General features: G+C 37.4%; 1 protein-coding gene across 7 annotated transcripts in view; it reads right to left on the bottom strand.

Moving 5' to 3' along the window:
- CTNND2 (catenin delta 2) overlaps positions 1-23,588 on the bottom strand; it is a 626,420-nt gene that overhangs the window by 125,162 nt on the left and 477,670 nt on the right. For all 7 annotated transcript variants that reach the window (XM_079301143.1, XM_079301147.1, XM_079301144.1 and 4 more), the window contains one exon: positions 13,724-13,937. In XM_079301143.1, coding sequence (XP_079157269.1) covers positions 13,724-13,937 — 214 coding nt within the window. The remainder of the gene's footprint in view (positions 1-13,723; positions 13,938-23,588) is intronic.

Genomic DNA, 23,588 nt, shown 5'->3' with positions numbered 1-23,588 from the left:
TTACAGAAAACAGCAAGGTTCATGGTGCAACTAACAAGGAGACTTACTGGAGTTTTAAAAAACTCAAATCTCTGCCATTGCAATTTGTAATGTGCAAAAGAAAAATAAGAGAAATCAAGAGAGAAAGTTTTCTAAGCACATCTGCAAAGATTAAGGTCGCTGCAATTGTGCCACACTGAAATCAGGTGAGAAATTTTTAGGAGCAAAAGACACCCTGCTTTCCATTCCCATATTTATGTATTTGTGTATTTGCTGGAAAGCACGTGTGACTTGTGCTGTGCCAAGAGCCTGCTGCTGCTGGGCAGCTCTTATTGCTGGGGGAAGCTGGAGGACAACCTGCTGTTCTGAAGAACCAGTGGTCTTTATTGTAGCTCAGCACCCTCCCAGGAGTAGCTGGAAGGGGAAGGCTGCCTCATCACACCCCTCCCCTTGCCAACATGAGCCCTCTTCTGTACAGTCCAACCCTACTTTTCCCTACTCTCCTTCCCAAAGGACAGGAGTATGGCCCCACATCTGACTTTGAGTGGCAAAACTGAGTTTTGATTTTACATCTATCGAAGTATTCAACCAAAAGAGAAAAATTATTACCATCATCGGCATTATATATAGGTTACAAATACAAACACTACAAAATATCCAAGTGAGTGCTGTGGGAGGAAAATGCTGAAGGAAGGCAGTAGGAACACAGACATTTATAAATATAAGCAGCAAGAACTACTTGCTCAAGGCTTTCCTTAGCATTCTGTGTTTTGACAGGGCAGTATAATTAACAGGAATCAACTTAAACTTTTGCGTTTCCCTTTAAAATTAATTACCTCTGTGGGGAGACTATTTCAGTTATACAGTTTCATGTTTAAATTATTTTATAGCAGCTGTCTGCAAAAGTAGTTACACAGTTTAAAATTTTGGTCTGCATACTAATAAAAAAACCCCATTAACATAATCTGCATGAGGGACTAACTTTAGCTACAGACAAAAAAAATCCAAACCAGAAATAAGAAAAATGTTCATTTTAATATTTTTTTAAAATTTTTTCATTTAAGAATTGCTACTTAAAAGGGAAACAATTCTTTGTTTGAATTCTGAATGTCTTTATGAAAAGAAATTCCATATTTAAAGGAATAAAGACCTTCATAAAGACGTTAATACTTGCTTTTCTATGTATTCTTGCTCCTGGCAAGCTTTAATGGCACATCTACTATTCCTGAAATACCTGGCATTTTGCTGGGTTTTGTCAGTAAAAACAACTATGTGGTTGCTTTTTTTTTTTTTTACATTTATCTAGACAGGTGTAAATGATGCGCATGGTATAAAAGCAGAGAATCAGAATGCAAATCTTTCCCCCCTTTAAGATTCCATTTAAGTTCTTATGCAAAACAATGAGCTGTAACTTTGTGAAGAAGTCCTATTTTAAAAGCGAAGCAGAACAGAGTCTTTTGATGGCAACAAAACAATAATTTGGGCTTCAAGAAGTAGTCATGAACTACAAAAGCAGAAAAGAATAGAAAAGGAGCAAACATAAGAGCCCTGTCTAGCAAAATTCTTAAAAACATGCATGTCAAAACTATTTTTTATTCACTTAAGGTTCTTGCTAATTTAAAGTAAACTCCCATAAACATTGTGGTATTCAGCAATAGTTGAGTCTAGAAATATTCTTCAGGCCCTCTTTCTCTCTGACTTCTCTAACTGGAAAATTAAACTCTCAGAGTAAGAGGACGATGGGATCACCAGGCTAAAATGCTATTAAACCTTCTCCTAAAACGATTTTAAGTCAAGGCAGAAGCACTGCCCACTAAGCGTGATGCTTTCTTCTGAGTTTTGCTCTTCACAGTTTTAAAGGGTGAGATAATCTTTTTTCACCCCAGAACAATGAGTTTTATGTAATTGTTGTATTGAATACTATCAACCACAAGAACCAAAAATGTTCTACTGGCAATTTTCTACTGAGCAGTGCAGTCTGCTACATGCTGAGGGTGGCATTCTACACGCCTCCTTGTAATCTTCTTAATTAAGAATTTGCAATTATGAAAGGGCATTGGCAATTCACTTCTCATTGTTTTTGCTGAGGATAACCTGGAGCTAGATTTATGTGGGGTCTGAGAAGATGATCCACTGCCTTTATCATCTCCCTTGCCTTTGCAAGGGAGAATGACAATAAAATAAATCCTTTCCTTATACACCTTCATTACAGAGTCACCTTTTTACCACATGATTCTGAACATATTTTCCAAGTGTGTATTCATGACATGCTCTTTAGGGCTACTGTAAGAATCTGATTGCTGAGGCCATGTGACAGCTTTACTTTGAAAGCCCTGCCTGAACTGGGTTCCTCAGCACAAGAAGCAAATCTGCAATAGCCTCAGAGGTGCCTTGACTAACTCCTGGAGAATTTGTATTGCCATCAGCAGCCCACAGGAAGGTCAGGGACAGACTCATCAGTGGCCAAAGACAAAAGGTGGGATCTACCCAACAACCCAACAGCTATTTAGTTCATTATTTATTGCTACCTCAAATTATGACTTTCATATACAAACACACAAACACCTCCCTCCATATATATATAAAGTCATCAAAATAAACAAACTTCTTACAATAACCACAAACATAAATGGAAACCAAGAAACTGGAAAGTCATCCTTTCCAAAAAGCATTGCCCCTGCCACACTTGCACTATGTTTTTTGGTTTTTTGTGGTGCAAAATATGTACTTTCTCAAATAAATTATATGGTAAAAAGATTGTAAGTAAACAAATACTATCTGGAGAAACAAGACGTTGATTCTTCTTAATATGGGATATCTAAATCAACTTTCAATTATATTAGGATTTTGCATACTTCATATTCACTGTAAAAAAAACAAAACCCAAAGTATTGCAATGCATCCAGGTTTTCCTTTTCCATCATAATTTAGTAGTTTGGCCATGGAGTGATGCAGAAAACCATTTGATAGTGCTGAGAGACTGCATGCCACAAAGAGAGACCAAAGCATCTGCAGGCATTTTTGTTTATGTACTGAAGGCACAGAAATACTGCCGGGAGTTTCCCTCATGAACATGACAATTAAGATTGAAATCTGAGTGCTAAATACCCTGCAAGAAGCCAAACACAAGGGATCTTTTGCTGGAGTCCTTAGGAAAATCATCTTCTATCCCAAGCTCCCAAGTGCAGAAAAGCCATTTGCTCGGAGCCCCTGCTGTAATTGCAAGGCTGCTCTGCAGAGCTGGATCTGCTCCCTGGCAGCAGATGTGGGCTCCTGATAGATTACAGCAGTTCTGCTGCAGAGAATATCAACCACAACATTTCTTAATACAAAGTGCAGCAAGACTTCACAACCAGCTCAACCGTCAAGGTGAGAAACTGGCTCAGTAACAGACCTTCTGTAGGAAAGAAAAAGTGCCTGATTCGAAATGTTCTGGCACCTGAACAACACACAGCTCAGAAGGAATCTCCTTAAAAGCACACTGTGAAATTAAGTTTAAAATTGGCATAACAGACAAGAAACTTTCACCAATTTTATTGAAATATTCATCTGTGAATGGATACCTATGCACACCTTGCTGTAATCCATGGAGTGACGTGCACAGAGGTGGTTTGCTATCTGTGTATAAGCTGATGTAGGAAAAGTCCACATTGAGCAATACTGAGTTTCAGTAAAAGCCACAAGCAGGCAGGAGCTTAAGGAATGCTAAGCAAAGTTGCAACTGATCTTGACTACATAAAAGTACAAGACTACATATAGCATAAAAATATAAACATTTCCTCTGAAAAAGTAGCCCTTTCATTCTTAATTGCTGCTCTTTTCATTCCAAAATTACATCTTGGATTTTATTAAAACAAAAAGGAGGGGTCAATTTTAGTATTGACTAAGACCAAGTGAACCCAATGCTATTGCATTAACTATTGTTATATCACCCAAATGCATTGCTACTGCATTAACAAAAGAGTCTGTATTTCTCTCATGGGACTGAATTTTGACCTAAGGTTGCTCCTGTTTTTCTGCTGTACCCTGCAAATTAACACACAACTGTGGAAGGGAAGAAGTGTCAGCCAAGAATGCTAGAGAGTTATTAGCCTTCATGTTAAACAGTAGAGGAAATACTAGAAGAGTTGACCAAGGTTACTGTGGAAAGATCACTGGTTTCTGCTTAACTTGCCTTCCTAGCTGATGAAATTAAATGAGTCCTGTAAAACACTGATGCCAAACCAAAACCAATTAATTCTAAGTGACAAAAACACAGAGAAAATACATCAACTGCTTTCAGAAAAAGTTTTATACTAACACATGACTAATGGCAATGCCATTCCAAATTAAGTACTTTTTATTAGAAAACATGGGAATCCAAAAAGGATGGATATAAATGAATGGCAAGATTTTTTTCAGTGCTTGCACCTGTATTATGCTGAATAATCTTTTCTAGCACCCAAAATTAAAACATATGTTTGATAACAGACCCTAATATAGAGAATAAAAATGTTATACTGAACATTAAATTACAGCTCTAATGACAAAACTCCTTTCTAAAAAGAACCAGTTAGAAAGTTAGTTCTATCTATAAAATTACATCTATGTGTAAAATGAAAGGCTAAGCATACAGTTGCTAAAAAAAAAAAAAAAAAAAAGAAGGAAGCATTTGCTAGCCAAATTGTTACCTAAGAAAAAGAGAGCACTGTTAATAACATTATTTGGGAGGGAAGAAGGGAAGTTGGCCTTTGAACCTAAAAATAATAAATTAAAAGAATAAAATTACTGGGCATAGTGAAAACAGTAATTTGACCACAGAATGTTTCACCATAACCTCAAACTTTCATTTTGGAAACAAAAAATGAAATATTCAGATGTTTTCTAAACGAAAATCTGTTTTCAAAATAAAATTTAATGATTTTGTGTGGCAAATCTCAAACATTTTAAACTACAAAGCGGTTTTAAACTGCAGGCATTTTAATACTCCATCATTCAGGCAGGCTCATCAAAATTATATGTCCAACTGACTTTATCCAAAGGATTACTACTTGCTGAAAAAGTTCAATGCAGCTCTTATGTCAAGCCATATGCTGCAACAGATGCCTGCTATTTATCACTCCAGATTACCTTGTTTGATATTTCCTCTTAAACTTCAAATTGGACTGAAGTAAAAAAAGAATTTATTTATGTAGTATATTAACAAGCAAATTATGAAATCAGTTTCACTGCTCCATGAATTGAAATATGGACAAAATTTGAATGAATTTTCCATAGAGGATGCATCTCACTGTACAAGAGAAAAACACTTCCCACTTAGAGAGGAAAGCAGAGCAACAAGGGAGCACCTTGGGTTTGGTGTTGGTACTGAGGATGGTAAATGCAGGACAAGTGAACATGGGAAACAGGGAGAAGGAAGCAGGCTGATGGGAAAATGGATGAAAGCACCCCCAAGCAGACCCCTAAGAGAGAGGAGAGGGACTCCTGCCAGGAGCATTGCACTGCTCCAAGCAGAGCCCTCAGCACCAGTGACTTGTTTTCCTCTCCCACATTCACTCCAGGGAAACAGGCACTGCAAGCCTGAGGAAGGTTGGTATGGCTGTGTAACAGTACATTTCCCTTCCACCTAAAAAAATTCTTTGGATGTAACACCTTACACGATAAATCAGTAGCCCAGACTGTTGCTATGAAAGCAGGGCATAAGATTTGAGAAAGTGTCTATTTTAACACATCTCCTTATTTAACTGGGAGCAGCAGGGGGTGAAGAAGTTAATCTGATGATTCACAAAAAGTTGAGAATAACTCTTCATGAAGACAACAGATTCTATCAGTGGGTTTTCCCATTTTCAGAGCCAAAATAGTGACAGCATATTGAGAAAGGGGGCAAAGACTGTTTTATAATTAGACAGTAAAATTGTAATAGATATGGTATAAAATGATCCAGTTAAACTGTCAACACTATTTGCCTAAGTGATATTTGATAAGACAGCATAATTTCTGAAGAAAAATTACATTTTTTTATTAAATTACTTTTAGATTTGCTGGTACATATGAACTATAAATAGGATGTGTTTTGAATGACTCTGGAATTTCTTGAAGATGTCACAGCCTATAGGTTGGAAATCAGTTTCCCAACGTCATATGAGAGTAAGCTGTAGAACCTTTTACCTTCCTGTTTTGCAAGGAAAATGACTACAAAGATTTGGTATTTTGGTGAGTGGCTCCCCACTGGGTTCATATGAAGATTTTATACGATTCCAAATAATTTCTGCTCTGAATTTGTTTTAAAATCACTGCCACATTTCCAGAAATGATGGCAGTATTTTCTGTAGGTAATGCTAAAATCTAAAACTTAAACTCTGCCACACTGTAGAATCATACTGTAAAGTACAACATACAGCTGTGCCTGGTCATAGCACATCCACCGACTACAAAATATCAGCCTATTAGACTGGAGAAGTAAAAATAGTACAAAATACGAATTTTAAGTATTTTATGAAAATTACGATGATGTGATAATCATTTTTGGAGACTCTCTGTAAAACCTTAAGGTAACTGATGAAAAACAACTGCCTTGCAGCCCACTAACCCTGCCACAGGGTTTGTACTACCTTGGTGGAGTTGTTTGAAGTTGTATTGGGAAACCTGGACCTTCAGTAGGATTAACTCGAGTAGCCGCTTCTGCAGACCAGACACCTTCATTTATTTTGCTTTTGCTTAGCTTTGATCATGGTCTGGACTAAACCAAATTTTATCAAGGTAGCAGCAACAAGTAGTTTTTCTGAGTTAAAGAAACTCTTGGTTTCTGTTTTTCCCCCCACAAAAATTTTAGATGTAACAGCATAAAATGATAAACTAGCCTGTGCAAAGTTTTGGCTGTGAGCTGAAATGCATTGTTTTAAAAGCAATCTGAGACTTGCAGGGGATTTGACAGAGTTTGGCTTTTTTTTTTTTTTTTTTTAAATTCTTAGTGGTTCACAGAACTCAGAGTGGATGTTGAAGTAAGGAGGTTTGCTTAAAAGTATCTCAAGCAAAAGGAGGAAGTCAAATTACTATGTAACTTCTGGGAACTGAAAAGGCTCTTGTACTTGCAGAAAGAAATACTGAAGAACCTACAATATGTAATTCCTTATTCAGCTTCTGGCTTTGATCCAGAGTAAATAGATAGGAATTTTCATTACACAAATAATCTTGTTAATGTTGAAAACAACTTTCATTTAAAACACCTAATTAGAAGTAAATGACTTCATAAGCTTTAATCAACTTTTAAAATTGATTGTGGTAGGATATTGTACTTGCAATTACATCCATTTAACAAAGGAGTAGGAAAGGTTTATTAGAGCTAATACCCTTTAAATCTCCATTTTGAATAAAAAGCATTTAAAATACCAGCAAAGTTAAATGCCCAGGAAAATAGATTTGAAATTTGTTAATCTTATCCTAAATCTGTAGTGGAAAAATAATACAAGTCTGGAAGTCACCTGCCTCTGCACTTGGCAGAGTTCCTCAAAACACTTGTTTGAAGTTATTAAAGAGAATTAGCTTATGTGCAGAGCAGACACTAAGCAAGAAGTGAATGAACATATTTCCCTGCCAAAATCAAAATCATTACTTCTGAAAGTAGTGTTCTGTGCTAGCAGTTTATCTAACTCTATGCTTAACCTTTCTGATTTCCTTGACTTGACAGGACACAATGATCAGATGCTGGAGCCAGAGAAGCTGCATCTCAAGAGGCATTTGTGTACTTTCTGCATTTATACCACACCTCAGTTTTGTTTTACTACATAGAGTTATGGGCCCCAAAGGATATTTGGCAGTCTTATTCTCTTAGCTAAGCATGTGTTGAACCAGAGCTATGTCAACCTTGTGGCAGCAATCTTAGCATGGTAATGCCATCATGGCAATTTAAATACCCATATATGGCTTTTTGTGTCTGCTGAAATTGTCTCTTTGGTTCCAAGAGCAAGCCACTTTGTACATTTACCTTCCTACCCATCTTTTTACATTACATATAAAATTATTAATTATGCTAATGAATTAGCCTTTCAGTGGTCAGGCTTCCTTATTTTTGCATTGCTCCATTACAAAACTTGAATACAGTTAAGAAATGGGGTACTTAATATGAACAATACTGGAGCAACACCTATAAACTTGTAAAGGAAAAGGGATATTATAGAGATTTTAGGGATTACATCAAGGTGAAATACTCTAAGTATACAGAACTCATAGAAGAATTGGGTTCTTCTTTACTTAAGGCTGTCAGAAATTCATCTCAAAATAGGATAAAAGAGCCTTTATTCATTTTCAAATCAAATTTCCAGAGAGCAATAAGGTTACAAATAGGTGCCACCTCTAAATGACTGTTTATATCACAATAAAATTTCACATCTGTATTTACACACTCCGGTAACTAAGGTAATATCAAGGGCACTTTCACAGAAAACTATTAAATTATTAAATAAACTGCTTCAAGATCCTAAGTACTAAACAGTCAATCCTTAGCCATAATATTATTGAATAAGATTTACAACACACACACAAAAAAAAAAAAAAAAAAAAAAAAAAAAAATCCCAAGTGTAATACCTTTCAAAGTCCAATTAGAAAATAACATTACAAATAGGAAACAATTGCAGGCATGTGATTTTGACTTTGGGAACCCCCAGCAGAAGAACTGCCATTGTACTAGGAAGTTAAAAACTCTAAATAATTGTCCAGAATTGCTTTAAAAAAAATCCAATTAAATCTTCCACTGAAGTGAGCTAAAAGGTCCATTTAAATAGAACACTCCCTTAAACATGCTTTAAATAACACTGCAGGCTCACTAACTAGCAACTACACAGATTAGCAGAAGCAGATACAGGGCTCAAAGGGGCCTTCTGGAGTGACTTGATCAATCTGCCAATAGTTTCTGCACATGCAAAGAAGCAGCATGCAGTCAAAAGGAAGATTCAACAGCAATGTTTAACTCAGACCACGATAGATATAAGGTGGACAACATGTAATTGCTTTCAGTGACACTGAAAGATTATCCATGAGGTTATAAACCTCTCCTTATAAACATATGGCAGCTACTAAAACTGAAACAGGACTATGTAATAATGTTGCATAACATGGGGTGACAACAGGGGACCAACCAAGCCAAAACACAAACTGGCCACAGCTGAAATTAAAGCCAACACTAATGAATACTGGAATCCAAAGTCTGGGAAGTAAATGAAATTTTTCCCTGTCCAGCTTGACTGTGGGCTAAAGACACTTGCAGAACTAGTGCTCCTTTGAAAGAATCATTTTGTACACAATGTTTTGCAGGAATGGAATATATGCCTTTTGATTCAGTGAATAAAAATGTGAATGAGATACACAGAGTCAGTACCTATGTATCTATCAACCTTGTTATATTTAGTATATATCTATAGTGTTAGTTTCTGCTTTTTACATTTTTATTGTGTGGTATTTTTAAAATTTATGTATTTTCTATAGATAACAGTTAAATCTCTGACATGTTACTGTCAACCAAAGTAAGAAGGAGACTGGCTGCTAGCACAGAAAAAAACCCAATTTCTCCTGACATTATTTATAGCTGCAGCTCTTTATCATCATGTACTTTCTAAAAGTGAATTATCTACTTTTACCTTTCAATCAGAAATGGTATTTACAGACTTTAAACAGGTGATGGAGTCATACAAGGAACCTCTTTAAAAGGAGTTTTTTCTAATCCAGCTACCTTATTGTTCATAAGTAGAAACTGTTTCTAGCTGTGATAGATCACATTTGTCAAAACTGAGAAGAACAGCAGTTTAAATCATTTTATCTGAGACAGGTACCCAGTTAACCAATCAAGCTGATGGAAGGAGCAAGCATAGGTTGAATCACAGAATCATAAAATGGCCTGATTTGGAAAGGATCCAGCAACAGCTGCTTGATCTCACCTTCTGCATAAGGCATCCATGGAACTCCTCTGTTATACTTGCTAAAATGTCAGTTTTTCATGTATGCTTTTAGCCCTGACAGTAAAACAAATAGAAAAAAAAATATAAAATAGAATTTTGTGGAAGAGTTCATAATTAACTTGGTAAAGGCAAGAGAATCAGAAATCAGTTACTCATTGCCATTATTACCAAGTAAAAACATTTCTTTCTACCATCTGCAGGAGCTGTGCTAATTTTGTACTGTGTTCCTCTCTATTTATATTTATTAGAAAAGTGTTAATATTTAATTATTTTAAAATAGAAGGCTTTTATTTTTTCCCATTAACAGGTGCTACTGTGGGAACTGGCAGCACAGTACTGGGGTAAAAAGATGGCTAAATTAAGTGTTGTGCATTCAGCTTACACCTATTCCTTTTTATTTACAGACTGATATGAACAGATTTACAGAGCTACATTGTGATTCAGGTTCTCCTTGAGTCTCTGGAAATTACCAGAGACTGCAGGCCATGCCAACATCTCTATCTCTATCAGAGTATTTAGCTTTTGCACAAATGCATATATTCATGGGTATACCTAATTTTATCCATGTTCTTCTAGTAAAAACCTGTCACTGTGGAAGTGTTTCTGTAAGAATAATCTTCCCATATCTTAGGAAATATTTCCTGGGCATTAACACCATTTAATTTCATAACACCCAGGCAGCACATTTCCCTCAGAGCTTCTTCAAGGGAGCTTGCACTGAAACCATTGCCTTGACATAAGACAACCTTGAAGCTCTAACACTTTGCTATAAGATTATGCAATCCAAAAATTTGAGCATGGTAAGTTTTCCAGCATTAGCCCAAGACCTCTGTCCAAGGAGGACAAAGATGAGATAAAGAAAAAAGTAAAAAAACTCTGTTTTGGAGAGATTATGGCAGAAGGAAATTTCTGGGACAGAGGACAAGCCACAAATGGTGCCTAAGGCAATCCTGACAATCAAGAAGCTACTGGGCTAGAAAGCTGGTCTGCAGGTTTAAACACCCTTCCAAAACCAGTCTTGAGACTGCCAGAAATAGAAGTTATAATCTACTTAGAGAAGAGCAACAAGAAGTAAGAGAATGTGCATGTTTGAGCAAGAAACTAATATCAGAACTTTTGCTGTGCTGGGCAAGTGCTTCACGGTACTTGGGGCAGGCAATGAATGCTTCACTAGTGCCAGACAAATTGAGCTGCTAAAAAATCTCTCCAGGCCATATTTCTTCCCTTGCAGCTGGATGCCCACTCAAGAGTGATTCACACCTTCATCTTGCCAGATTTCTGGACAGGTCATTTACACATTTACTCAGTTCCCCATCTGTACGACAGAGATAATGATACTTCCCCACCTAAGAGAAGTGCTCTGAGGACCAATGTGGATGACTATTTAGGGGCAGCTGTGTCAGAGCCTGTATGAATTCATAAGGCATGAACTTTGTGTCCTCTCTAAAAGTAACAAGCAAGAGCAGCTTTTATATAGACAGGATGCACAATGAACATGAGATGGAAAGGCTCAAAGTATTGTGTTTAGTCCCAAAACAGACATTTGTCATTATTTTCTCTGCATCTCCTCCAGGCTGTGGAGCCCCTACTGAAATAATTACTTTCCTACTACTTCAGCTCAGGAAGGCTGATGGAAAGCATGAGGAACTTTTTATTTTTCCTTGTGCCTGCCACCAAGTCAAATGTTTTCATTACCAAGGGAGCTGCTGCAGGAGCTACCTTTCATTTCCCAGAAAGGACAAAAAGAAGGAATTCAGCTGCGATAGCTGTCACAATACAAGACTTTACAAAAAAATAAAAAAAAAAAAAAAAATGGCGGCAAAGGAGAACTGATTCAGATGCACGACTTTAGCCTGTTTCCTAAGAGATGCAATATGAGAGCTGCAGCTATGGGCCTTGCTGTGGAAGGAAGCTTTGCTGAACACCACCACAAACATGTCTGCATTTTGAAAGCAAGGGCCAGTGATCTGCATTCTCAAAGGCACAAAACATGGCCAGGGCAAGCAATGGCTGCTTGGGATGTACTGGTTATTGAAAACAAACAAAAACCTCCGATACAAAAGCAGGCTCAGGAATAAAATCTTGAAATACCACTGACTTTGATTCCATTTCTCAGGGTCACCATCTTGGTCTTCTCCCCTTTCATACACATCCAGCACTCCTGATGCTCACCATCCCTGGAGCAGCATCTACCTGTATGTGTACTTTGTACCTATACAAAGGCAGGTTATTCCCTACCCATGATGGTCAGTACCTACTCCTCTTGGTAATAAGACTTTGAGGCCATACTACAAAAGAAACATCCTTTCTTTCTGTGAAATTTGGGAATATTGAACAGCACACTGTGCAATGGAACCAACACAAACTGCAGCCCAGTATATTTTCTTTAAATGACCTAATGACATTACGTGTTCATCTACAGATGGCATGGGAAGTGCCACAGTGACTGCTGAGGTTTATTAGCAGTTTGCCACTTACTACTCAGAATAAACAGCCAGAATGTTCCCTGGAGCCAGGATAGTGACAACATAACCAAGAGACAAACAAGTATGTTGAATCTGAAGCAGTGGTTACACTTTATTAGATCTGTCAGTAATTCTGTCACTCTACAGGAGGCACAATCTGAGCTCATGTAACCTGTATCTCTGCCCCATTAATCCTGACTAACAAGTAGGAGGTGATAACTGTTCTAACTAAGAAACAAAACTAAATATAAAAAAATCTACATTTAATAAACACCATGCAGTTCATTCAAACACCCTCAAGGGCAGAACCTGGACCCAACTAAAGGATGGTATCTTATCAATTGTATCCTAAATGAGGTCTGATGTACAAGGGTAAATAATTTCTGCAGAAACATAGACGATAACATGTACTCTGATGATTCTGTGACAAAAATGATATATTTTCTTAAATATTTTAGTAGGAAAATCATAATTAAAATACCAGCATTGAAAACAAGATAACAAAATGTTTTTTTGATTTACAGTGTTAAATAATCACCAAATAGAATGAAATCACAAAGTGAAAATTAAAAAACCCCATCTACCTTGCTTGTTTTACATATTAAATATTCTAGCTCAAGGGCAAGATGAAAAAAAATCCTCCAAACATTTCATAGCAGTCCTGTTTGACAGCATTCCTGTATTCCTGAACACCACCACCTCTTCCCTTTCTCTTGAATTTGAGAAAGGAAAAAAACCACACAATCTTAAAAAGGCCAGATCCTACCATACCAAGAAAAGAAATAAACTACCACTACCTGCATGTTCTGTGTAAAACAGATCCCATAGCATGCTGTCAAATTTCAGACAAAAGGCTTCAGAAGATGGCGACCATCTCTCCAACACAGTATTTCACTTTCCTATCTGAACCCCAAGAAAGGCAGAAAACCCCAAACAAATCCTCTCTCACACAACATCACTGCATAGGATATAAAAGCAATGAGTAATAGTTTCTAAGTAATTTCAGTAAAATATGGCTCCTGCCTAGCCAACCCTATACCAGACAGGAGGGAGAGCAGAGGATTGCCATCTCAACATATCCATGTGTGGAGCACATCTCCCCCAAGAGTACTCATGGATAACCAAGAAAAAAGTGAACCAGCAACAACAGGCATAAACCACTATATCTGTAAACTGCATGATATTGAAAGCCATTCATCCATTACATAAATCCAAAGGGCTTGAAAGCTTTTTGTTATGGCAAATAAGATGGTCATGAAATAGGTACTGATAGAGCAAGTGGCATGTGGCACAGGACTATACCTGCAAGACTGACAGAGTTTGAGCAAAAAATATTGAAAAATTCAAACCTGTGACCAGTTCTCTGATTTCCAAATCTGTAGTCTTGCGGAGTAACCGTACTAATGCTGGGATACCACCACAGTTTTTCAGAGCTATTTTGTTGTCATCATTTGCCTTCCCATATACCAAGTTCCTCAAGGCTCCACAGGCACTACGGTGGACTTCTGTCATCCGATGGTCCAATAGGTCCACCAGTAATTGTATTCCGCCTTGTCTTCTTATCTGAAACAGGCCAAGGTGATAATCATACAGTTAGGGAATGAGCACAGTACTAATAAATGCTGTCCAATATAATTAAGCTGTGTTTTATGTGGACTGAAGTCCAGCAAAGGTGTGCTGGTAACACCACAGAGCTGCTACGTTTCACTGCTTTCATTCCTGGTATTATTCCTTCAGTGGTAACATAACTGTACAATGACAAACTCTGTGAAAGCAGCCAAAGTTACTCAAGAGTGTTGCCTCACCAAAGTTTCTCATGGTTTGTCAAGGTTTGCCTTGGCAAGGGTTTCTCCTGTGCTGGAGAAACATCATCTCCTTCTGAGTGTAACACATCACAAGCTAGAAAAAACCCACAAGGCTACAGCAAACCAAAAAATGCACTTAACGTCATAAAGCTTTTAGGACTGGGAATGTGAATAGCTACTGAAGTCTCAGTAAGGATGTTATATCAACTAAATTGGGATGAGCAAAGATGAAAGGAAAAAGAGGAAGTCATCAGAAATATAAAGACAATGATGAGAAATAAATTGTGGTAAGCTTGTTCTAACAGTATTGAGGGAGACCCTTAACTGATGCAGGAACAAAAGTCTTATGTGTACCCAAGGTAGCCTACAAAATAAATTTCAGATGTGATATCTCATATTAAAAAAACATTCTAAAAAACAGCACAAAAATACTTGAGACAAATGATCAAGAAGGTGCAGCACAATGCACTATTAAATCCATTTCAAACAAATACATCTTTATGGTTCTGTGGCACTATTTTTTCCTCAAAGAGTAATCAGTCTTGGATCTAATTTTAAGAAATCACCTAGTTTCATAACTAACATCCAACGAGTACAATGCTTTAGCTTTAAGCAAGTTATATAGACATCTCTAAAAAAGTCAAGAAGTTTCCCCATGGGTGTAGCTGGCTGAGGCCCACAGCGAGCCAGGCACTTCAGCTGGCCATTTTACATTTAAGACCAAAAAAAAAAAAAAAAAAAAAAAAGAAGCTGTTTTTGCATGGGCATGTGTTCTTGGGGCTCTGCAGGGAAAAATCTTGGAAGACAGAAATAGCTAAAGAACAGTAAAATCTATTAGGAATTCCAGCTTTATTTACTAACTTAAAATCTTTATATAGAACTAATTTATGGCATTTTATGGCTCTAACACAAGCTTAAACAAGGTGAAGTGCTGGGTCATGTGTTACTGTCCCAACAAGTCCATGCAGTGCTACAGGCTTAGGGAAGAGTGGCTGGAAAGGTGGCTATTAGAAAAGGAACTGTCAGCATGGCTGAACAGGAGCCCAGCTGTGCCCAGGTGGCCAAGGGCATCCTGGCCTGGATCAGCAGTAGCCTGGCTGCAGGAGCAGGGCAGAGATTGTCTCTGTACTCAGCACTGCTGAGGGCACACCTCACATCCGTGTGAGCTCTGGGCCCCTCTCTGCAGGAAAGACATCGAGGGGCTGGAGCGTGTCCAGGGAAGGGCAGCAGAGCTGTGAAGGGTCTGGAGCACAAGTCCCATGAGGAGCAGCTGAGGGAGCTGGGGCTGTTCAGCCTGGAGAAAAGGAGGCTCAGGGGTGACCTCATCACTCTCTACAACTGCCTGAAAGGAGTTTGTAGCCAGGCAGGGTTGGTCTCTTCTCCCAAGTAACAAGTGGTAGGACAAGAGGAAATGGCTTCATGTTATGTCAGGGGACATAACATGTTTATGTTTAGGTTGGATATTATGAAAAAGTTCTTCACTGAAAAGGTTATCAAGCACTGGAACAGGTTGCCCAGGGAATTGGTAGAGTTGCCATCCCTAAAGGTATTGAAAAGGTGTGCAGATGTGGCACTTAGTGGTGGAACCTGCAGTGCTGAGTTAATAGTTAGACTAGATGATCTTGATTCCTTCCAGCTTAAATGATTCACTTCAAATAAAGACTGGAAAGTGATTCAGGATTTAGGGTTCCGAAATGGAACTACATGAAATTACTCACTGCTAAACAAGAAGTTCTCCCTTTCTTCTTTATCTGGCATATTTTTATGTTTTTAGTAACATAAAAAAACTAAAAAATAGAACAGCTGTGTTATCAAAAAGCATATATGCCATAATGTTACAATGTTAAATTAAGATGTTTTAATGTCTGAACAGTTACCACAAAGCTTTGGTCTAAATTTCAAAGTGATCATGTTTAAAGATAAACTAGGATATTTTTCCATAAATAGGGATTATATCAGTACTCATGTGCAGCTTTCTGAGCAATATGCAGGTCACCTCGAAGACTACAGCAGCTGGCACTACATGATGCATGAAGAAATATGAATTGACATTGGTAAAATATATCAATTTCAGACAGAAAAGTTTACCCATTTTTTGAGGGTTTATGCTTCTGCTATTCAGAGAAACCATGACATCTTTCAGTTTAGAAATGAGAAAAGCCACAAAATATCTCACTGATCAAATCTTTCCCATGTGAACAGGATGACTTGCAATTAAATAACTAGCTCATTTCTGAGCCAGGAAAAAAAATTACCAAGTTTATCTGGGAGAAGTGGGGGGTGAAGCTTGCTTGTTTTGTTTGCTTGGGTTTATAATCCATTTAACCTTCATATAAAAATACATTTGCTTCCCCTACTAACCAGATTTTCAAAACCAAGCATGCTACATGAAGAGCCACCTACATGACAAAACAGATGACATTTACTAAACAGACTAGGAACACAAATTTATGCATCAGTTCTACAAAAGGTGAATCAGCCCCTGAGCTTCACACTTCTACCTTGAAAAAGAAACAAGATCTGATAGAAGCAAGAATACAGTTAAAAAATACATGAGTTGCCTGGTGTGATGAGTAATATCAGGAATGAGAGAATGAAAATTTGCCTGCTGGTCTTTGTGAATTATATTTTTAAAGCACAATATGTTGAATGAATATTTTAATTGCTTTGCTGTTAAAAAAAAAAAGAGTAAGAAAGAGTAAGAATGAGAAAAAGTATTACTTTGTAGAAAAAAAAAAAAATTGTGTGGTACAATTCAGTTAACGACTCAGAAGGTTCTGTCTCCATTCAGAGACTCTGTGCCCATGCTGTTTTTCCCACTCTTCCCCTTGCACACAACCAAGTGGCATCTCATGCTCCTCAACAATTTATCCTGTGAATGTTCTCAGGTGATAGGTTTTGCTATCTTCTGCTCATTTCTAAAGGGAAATGTGTGGTTCTGCTACATTGAGATGGTATTCTTGAGCTGCACCTTCCCTTTCCAGTCACAGTAGCTGACAGCACACCAGTGTTCAGCTCATGCAACTCCTCCTCTCCCAGGAACCTGAAGCCAGCAGCAAACTGAAGTGATTCAAAGATAGTTTCTTAAAAGCAAAAGCATTAAATATTAATTTAAAATACATTTCTGTCAGAAAAAAAAGAGTAATACAGCAGAAATGAAATGGATGTTACATAACACTTTATATAACCTGACAAAATTTCTTAAATTTTACTGAAGAAATAACCAGGGAAATACAAGATTTATTTTACAAACTTTCTTTGAATTTCCAGGCTCAGATATTTAGCAGAGTAACTGTGTCATGCAGGGAGAGATGGAGCTGATTGTTCACAACTAGGAGCTTAGTTTCTGATGCTTTTTTTAATCTGGCCTGGGCTCTTGCTTTGTTGGTTTTGTTTCTTTTTTAAAAACATTCCTTTATTCACTACAAGTCTCACCCCATCTTTGTGCTTCTATCAAATATCTACATCGATGTTTAAAACCACACTCTCCAGCAGGTTTAACTATGCTTGACAAATTGTGAGACTGTGATGGATGTTATCAGGATCTATTTAAATGTATGGAAACAGAGGCAAAGGAAATTAAATTATTTGTTCAAGTCCTTTAGGGAGGTAAGAGCCACAAGCTGAAGGAAAAATCTGACTTAGTCTCCTGGGGCAGATCTCAGCTGAGTTAGTCACAGCTCTAGTGAATTCAGTAGTGCTACTATGGATGATTTTGCCAAGAATGCTGGGATGGATGGCTAAGCAGCAATTTGCACCAATGGGGCATCAAATCCCAAATCCCAATTTGATACTTCTGTCTCTTTCCTAACCTAAGGGGAAGAAAGCATTTTTTAATATAATATCTATTGACATATTGGTGGCCGCTGCATTGTTACAACAAGGAGGAAAAGAAAAATTGAATATGTGAGAGTCTGTTTGCCTACTAAAAAAAAACCAGTGAAGTACCAGCTTGTTTGGAGATACAGAGGCACACTCTATTCTCACAGAGATCAGCCCTAAAGTAGCCACTTCTGAACTGAAAAGAATGACCTTCAACTCTCCAGCACAACTGAGTATGCCCAGTTGCCTCTTCCCATGTCTCAAAAGCATTGTCCCCTTTTTACACCATCTTTTCTCAGAAATTAAAAAAAAGAGGATCCGAGGGGAAGGAGTAACAATATTAACAATGCTGGATGAATCTGTGTTGCATTGTTTCTCATGATTTCTTAATCCATGGATGCTGTTAGTTTCTTTAAGTAATTTTCCTTCCTGTTTCTCACTGGAAATATTTTGTATATGTCTTTAGAAGACACTGTTAAGAGACCTGTTAAATACAGAGCTGCAATTAGGAATATATGCCAATCAAAGTGAAAACTGAAAGAAGAGAGATCACATAAATTTTGGAAAAAAAATATTTCCATGGAAGAATGGCACAAAGCTGCTTTCATCTTTTCTTTTACCAGGATATTTTTAAACTTTCCTTTCAAGTTGGCTCTCTGCCATTAATGTATGTCACTGTCTACTTGCTGGCCAGAAGCACTTGACCCCATTCATGCCACAACACAGGCAGACAGGACAGGAAAAGGTGCCAGACTCCCTCATGTTAGCTTGATGACAGAGTTTTCTCCTCTGGCATAGTATGAAGGTTTTTGCTTTACATCTGAGAACATGTATCTGTATCTACACTATGAAAATAAATTTTAAATTCAAGAAGGGGTTCAGGCCACTGCTGGAGGCAGTAAAGATGACAATTATTTTCCTAATAAGGACAGCTTCTATACCTCATGCCAAGAGGCTATGAGAAATTAATTTATCTATTTCAAGGTACTTTGATACAGTGCTGTTTACCACAGCAATGGCTTGTTAGACACTTAATCTACCAGGAGTTACACATAACCAGCCTGAAGCATGTATGCTGGTGAAACATGTCAATAAGACATCACTAATATCTCTCTCCCTTTCTCTCTCTCTCCTTGATTATTCCAAGATTTTAGCATCTGAATCCTTGAAAGCTGCTTTCCTAACTCAATACAACAGATGTGTGGATGTGTGGAAGAAAGTGAAATGTAGGATGTGAATGGTATGTAGATACTTGGAATACCTGTTGGATACCTGTTTTGTGAGGACATCTGCTCAAAGGCTGTCCAGCGTATGAACAGAGAGACAGGAAAAGTAATAAACCTCACTGAGGTACAGAAACCCTGCAGAGCAAGAGACAATACCATAGAGCAGGTCTAGGAGGTCACTGCTCGATGGGCTGCTGGAGGAACCACTCCAAGGTTCAGCCTGAGCTTTGCTAACTGGTCAAGGGGGCAGCCAGGGAGGAAGGAAGGGAAAGGTGCTATGGTAAAGAGCATGCTGATGGGATTGAGGCAGTGTGCCAGACTCACAGGAGGTTTAGCAGAAGGGTAAAGATAGGAAAAGGGAGACATTCCAATTGCATGGGGGAGGAACAACATGAGGATATAGAGAAGGGCATGATAAAAGGGATTGGTCATCTGTAAATAAACTGTGCTTCAGCATGCTTGTGTGGCCACACCCCTCATTTCATCCCTGCACCCTGTTTTATCTGGTTATTAATCCTAATTGCTAACAATGGCATAACACTAGGGAACTTTTAGCTGGAATAGCTGATGAGAAAAACAGGAGATGTGGGAATGAGCCATCAAATACACTGTGGATCTTAGGGATAGATACTGGAAAAACCAGAGTGAAAAAAATATAGGTGAGTGACCTCGCTTCATATCAAGCTATGAGAAATATTCACCTGGAACCTGGCTATTACTTATGGCTTTGCAACAGCAGAAGTAATGTTAAAGTGAATAGATATTATCTGCTTTGACTCTCACTAAGGTTTTGAAACCTATTTTGAAATATATTCTTTGAACTCTGTGGAGTGAAAATTATTCTATTCCTCTCAGCAGCAAAGAAAAAACCTTTTCTTTCAATCACTGCATAATGGAAATTTCTTCTTCCATCCCTTGTAAAGCTACAAAAATTAGGTAGAAATACAAAAATAAAGAAAGGTAAAGCTTCAAGTTTAAAACAGTTTAGCCAAAGACTGTTAGATAATGAAGTATTCCAAAGCTGCCTAAAAATAGTTATGTGACAGAAACCAAAACACCCTTCCTCTTCTATTTATACTCAGCAAGTGGGTATCTGAGATATTGTTCAAATTTTGCCAGTAGGTATAACTGAAACATCCTAGTCTGCATTTAATTCTGAGTACCCTGCCTTACAAAGTAAAATATAAGGGAAACAAAAGAGAAGCAGGAATAGGTAAAAGCCTGTTACACTGACAGTGATAAAGCATGCTGCTAAAATAACACAATCTCCTCTTCCAAATAAGACATTAAGTGTTCCACTATTAACAGCTCCACATTCCTAATTCAAAGATTAATTCATGGTTAGATGCTTACTTACCACATTTTTCTTAATAATCACTATTGAGTACCTCTTCATCCAAAGGAGGTGAAGGAAATCTAAAAACAATCAATCCTTTCTACACATCATAGATATTAATTGCCAGTTTAATTAATGTAACACACTGCATCATCTGCCACTTACTCTGTGACATTTCTGCTATTAAGAAATAATGTTTTACTATATTAAAATACACATCTTTAAACACATGGAATTTTTTTAATGCCAGTCTGTTACCCATAGAAAAGAACTAAAAAATAACTGGCTGCTAGCACAGGTGATGTTATGTATCCAATAAACACCAAATTAAAAGGACAATGCAGTTTAAGTCTGCTTCTGGAAATAATTAGTAAGAATTTGTTTTAATGTTCTTAGATGCTGGTGTTCCAGCCAGCAGGGCAAGAGCTAACTACTTCACATGTGAATGGATTTTGAGCAACTCTGTTCCACCAGTGCTGGAAGGAGAAGCTACAAGTGAGCCAAACCAAATTCCCAAGAATTTTTAAATGGTGGCAGGCTGTGTAGTGTTTGTGAGACACTCTGGCTACAGCCATCCTGTTTTTCTCAGGCTCACTGCTGTGTGCCCACACGGACCAGGGCACTGCAGCACAGGCCAAGAGAGCTGCACAGGAACTACACTGACTGTTTATACACAGTATCCATGAAATCATTACATTTCTTCATGTTTTAGTGCAGATACAAATTCTCTCTGTTATTTATCCTTGCCTTGTTTACATCACTAAAATCCCCTTCATCTAAGAGAGAAAGAACTAAACCATTTTTTAGAGAAGGGTTTGGAAGATGAGCAGCCCCACTGCTAGCTAGTTTCAGAGGGCTGATTCCTAGAACTTGAAATGGATGTGAAGAGGAGAAAATAACTCATCAGAACAGAATATGGAAATAATATTTAGTGCAGCACCTCTCTAAAGACAAATATACTGGTTCAAACTCTCCATTATTTCTTCTGATGTGCCTATGGAACAGCAGGTAGACAATGCAAAATCTGTACATTGCAAAAGCACATGAGATGTATTACAGACAAATTTACCTGTAACATCATAGGGCAATTAAGCCTCATTAGTGAAGTAATTTGCTACAGGTTTTAAAAAGTGCTGAGCAATTTTAGCTGAAAATAGAGCAGAATGTTATGCAAATTGCTGCATTAACTATAAAGTCTAATTTGTTTAAAGAATCTAAATCAGGGTTTGGATGTAGGTCCCATTTAAGAATGGCTTTCTCATTAGAACTTTTTAGATCAGATACAAAGGTAACATAAAGCTGTGAATAGGCATAATGTAAATAAATTCAACTACCGGTATATGTACAAAGTTCTGCTTCAAGTTAAATAGAAATTGTTCCCTCTGTGCTAAACTGCACTGTGTGGAGAAGGATGGGGATCTTTTTTCAGTGTCTACAGAAACCAGGTGGGTGTTTGGTGGAAAGGTTGTGTGACGTGAGGATGCAAAGCATGGGGTTAATACTCAGGAGCTTTTTTTATGGTAGTCGGTATCTTATTTCTGTTACTGAGTACAGATTTGTTTTTCTCTGTGTCTCTTAAGTGACCTCTTTAGATCTATGAATCTATGTGTGGGGTTGACAGAGGGTCAAAACCATTTTCTGAACAGGAGGAGACTCAAAATCATGTTCTAAAATTGCCCTGAGAAGGTATGAATAAATGTGGTGCTTTCTCAGTCAGTAAGCCTTAATGTATTCTGCTCTGTGACACATCTTGTTTTTCATGCTTGGTAGGAAGGCTATATCTATCATAAATCAAAGTTTTCGTGTGATTTTAGATTTTACAAACAAAAAAATAAAAATCCCTGGGTAGGCAGGAGTTACCTGTAATTGTAAAGCACTTTACACTAATACTTTCAAAAAACATTATATTTGAAGGACAACACGAATATCCTACTCTAATCATGAAGGACTAGTGGGATCTTGCAAATAATGCTTCTAACTGCAAGCACAGAGCTGACCTTACGTGCTTGTCTGACTGCGAAGGCATAGGAAAAGCAATTTTCAATCCCACTGTTAAAAACAGTATCTCTATTGTAACTACTTGATATTGACTCAGGGTCTTTGTTTTTCAAAAAATGCACAATGTTAAGAAGGTTCAGCAGTGTGCACTTCATAGACAGTGCAAGAGAAGTATTAATTTCGGATGCAAAGACACTGGCATTACTCAACCAATCAACTGATTTACTACTGTCTGACATTAAATGAAAAATTGTGATTAACACCAAGGGTTTGTTTGGATCATTTACTTTCTGGTATTTAAAAATAATTAAATATATATTTTAGAAGGCTTACATTTATTACTGGTGAAAAGAAATGACGTATGTATTTCAACTAAAAGTATCCTGGGATTCCTATAACTAGATACCTAGTGAAGTTTAACAAGATAAAGAAAATTCAATATTATTTTTTTAAAATATAAAGCAAAAGGAAGTTCTTTAGAGAAAGCAGTATATCACTTCTTCAAATATTTTAACAGCAATAGAGGACATCACCTCAGTGTTATATGAAAATTTCTGAAGCTGTAGTTTACTCTCTTTGGTTAAGGATATCATAAATGGGATTTAGTCAATATGAACATAAATACCATCTAGGAACAAGATGGTCCAATAAGATCAAAGAAATTATTTTTCAGTCATTTAAGCCCAAACAATAAAACAACTCTATCTGACATTTTGCCTCTAATTGGAAATTCAAGAAGTTTCTTTTTTGATGCCTGCTGTAGTTACCTCAGTTTGCCTCACAGAATAAACAAAAGACCTCTTCTTAGATTGAAAATACATGTACAGTTTATTACGTTGAACATCATACCTGATGACCACTGCTGACAGGACATTGTCTACCGTGCTTTAAATGTGAGGTGCTCTCTTCTCAGAAATTATGCATGAAATTATCCTTCAAAGAATCTTTCACTCTTTTGAGAATGAGAATTTTCTGTCCTGAAGTATTTTGGGAGCAAGATATTCCCTCAAGAGCTAAGGAACACATT

Source organism: Erithacus rubecula (genome assembly GCF_903797595.1).
Source record: "Erithacus rubecula genome assembly, chromosome: 3".
NCBI lineage: Eukaryota > Metazoa > Chordata > Aves > Passeriformes > Muscicapidae > Erithacus > Erithacus rubecula.
This window is presented reverse-complemented; position numbering and strand designations above follow the sequence as displayed.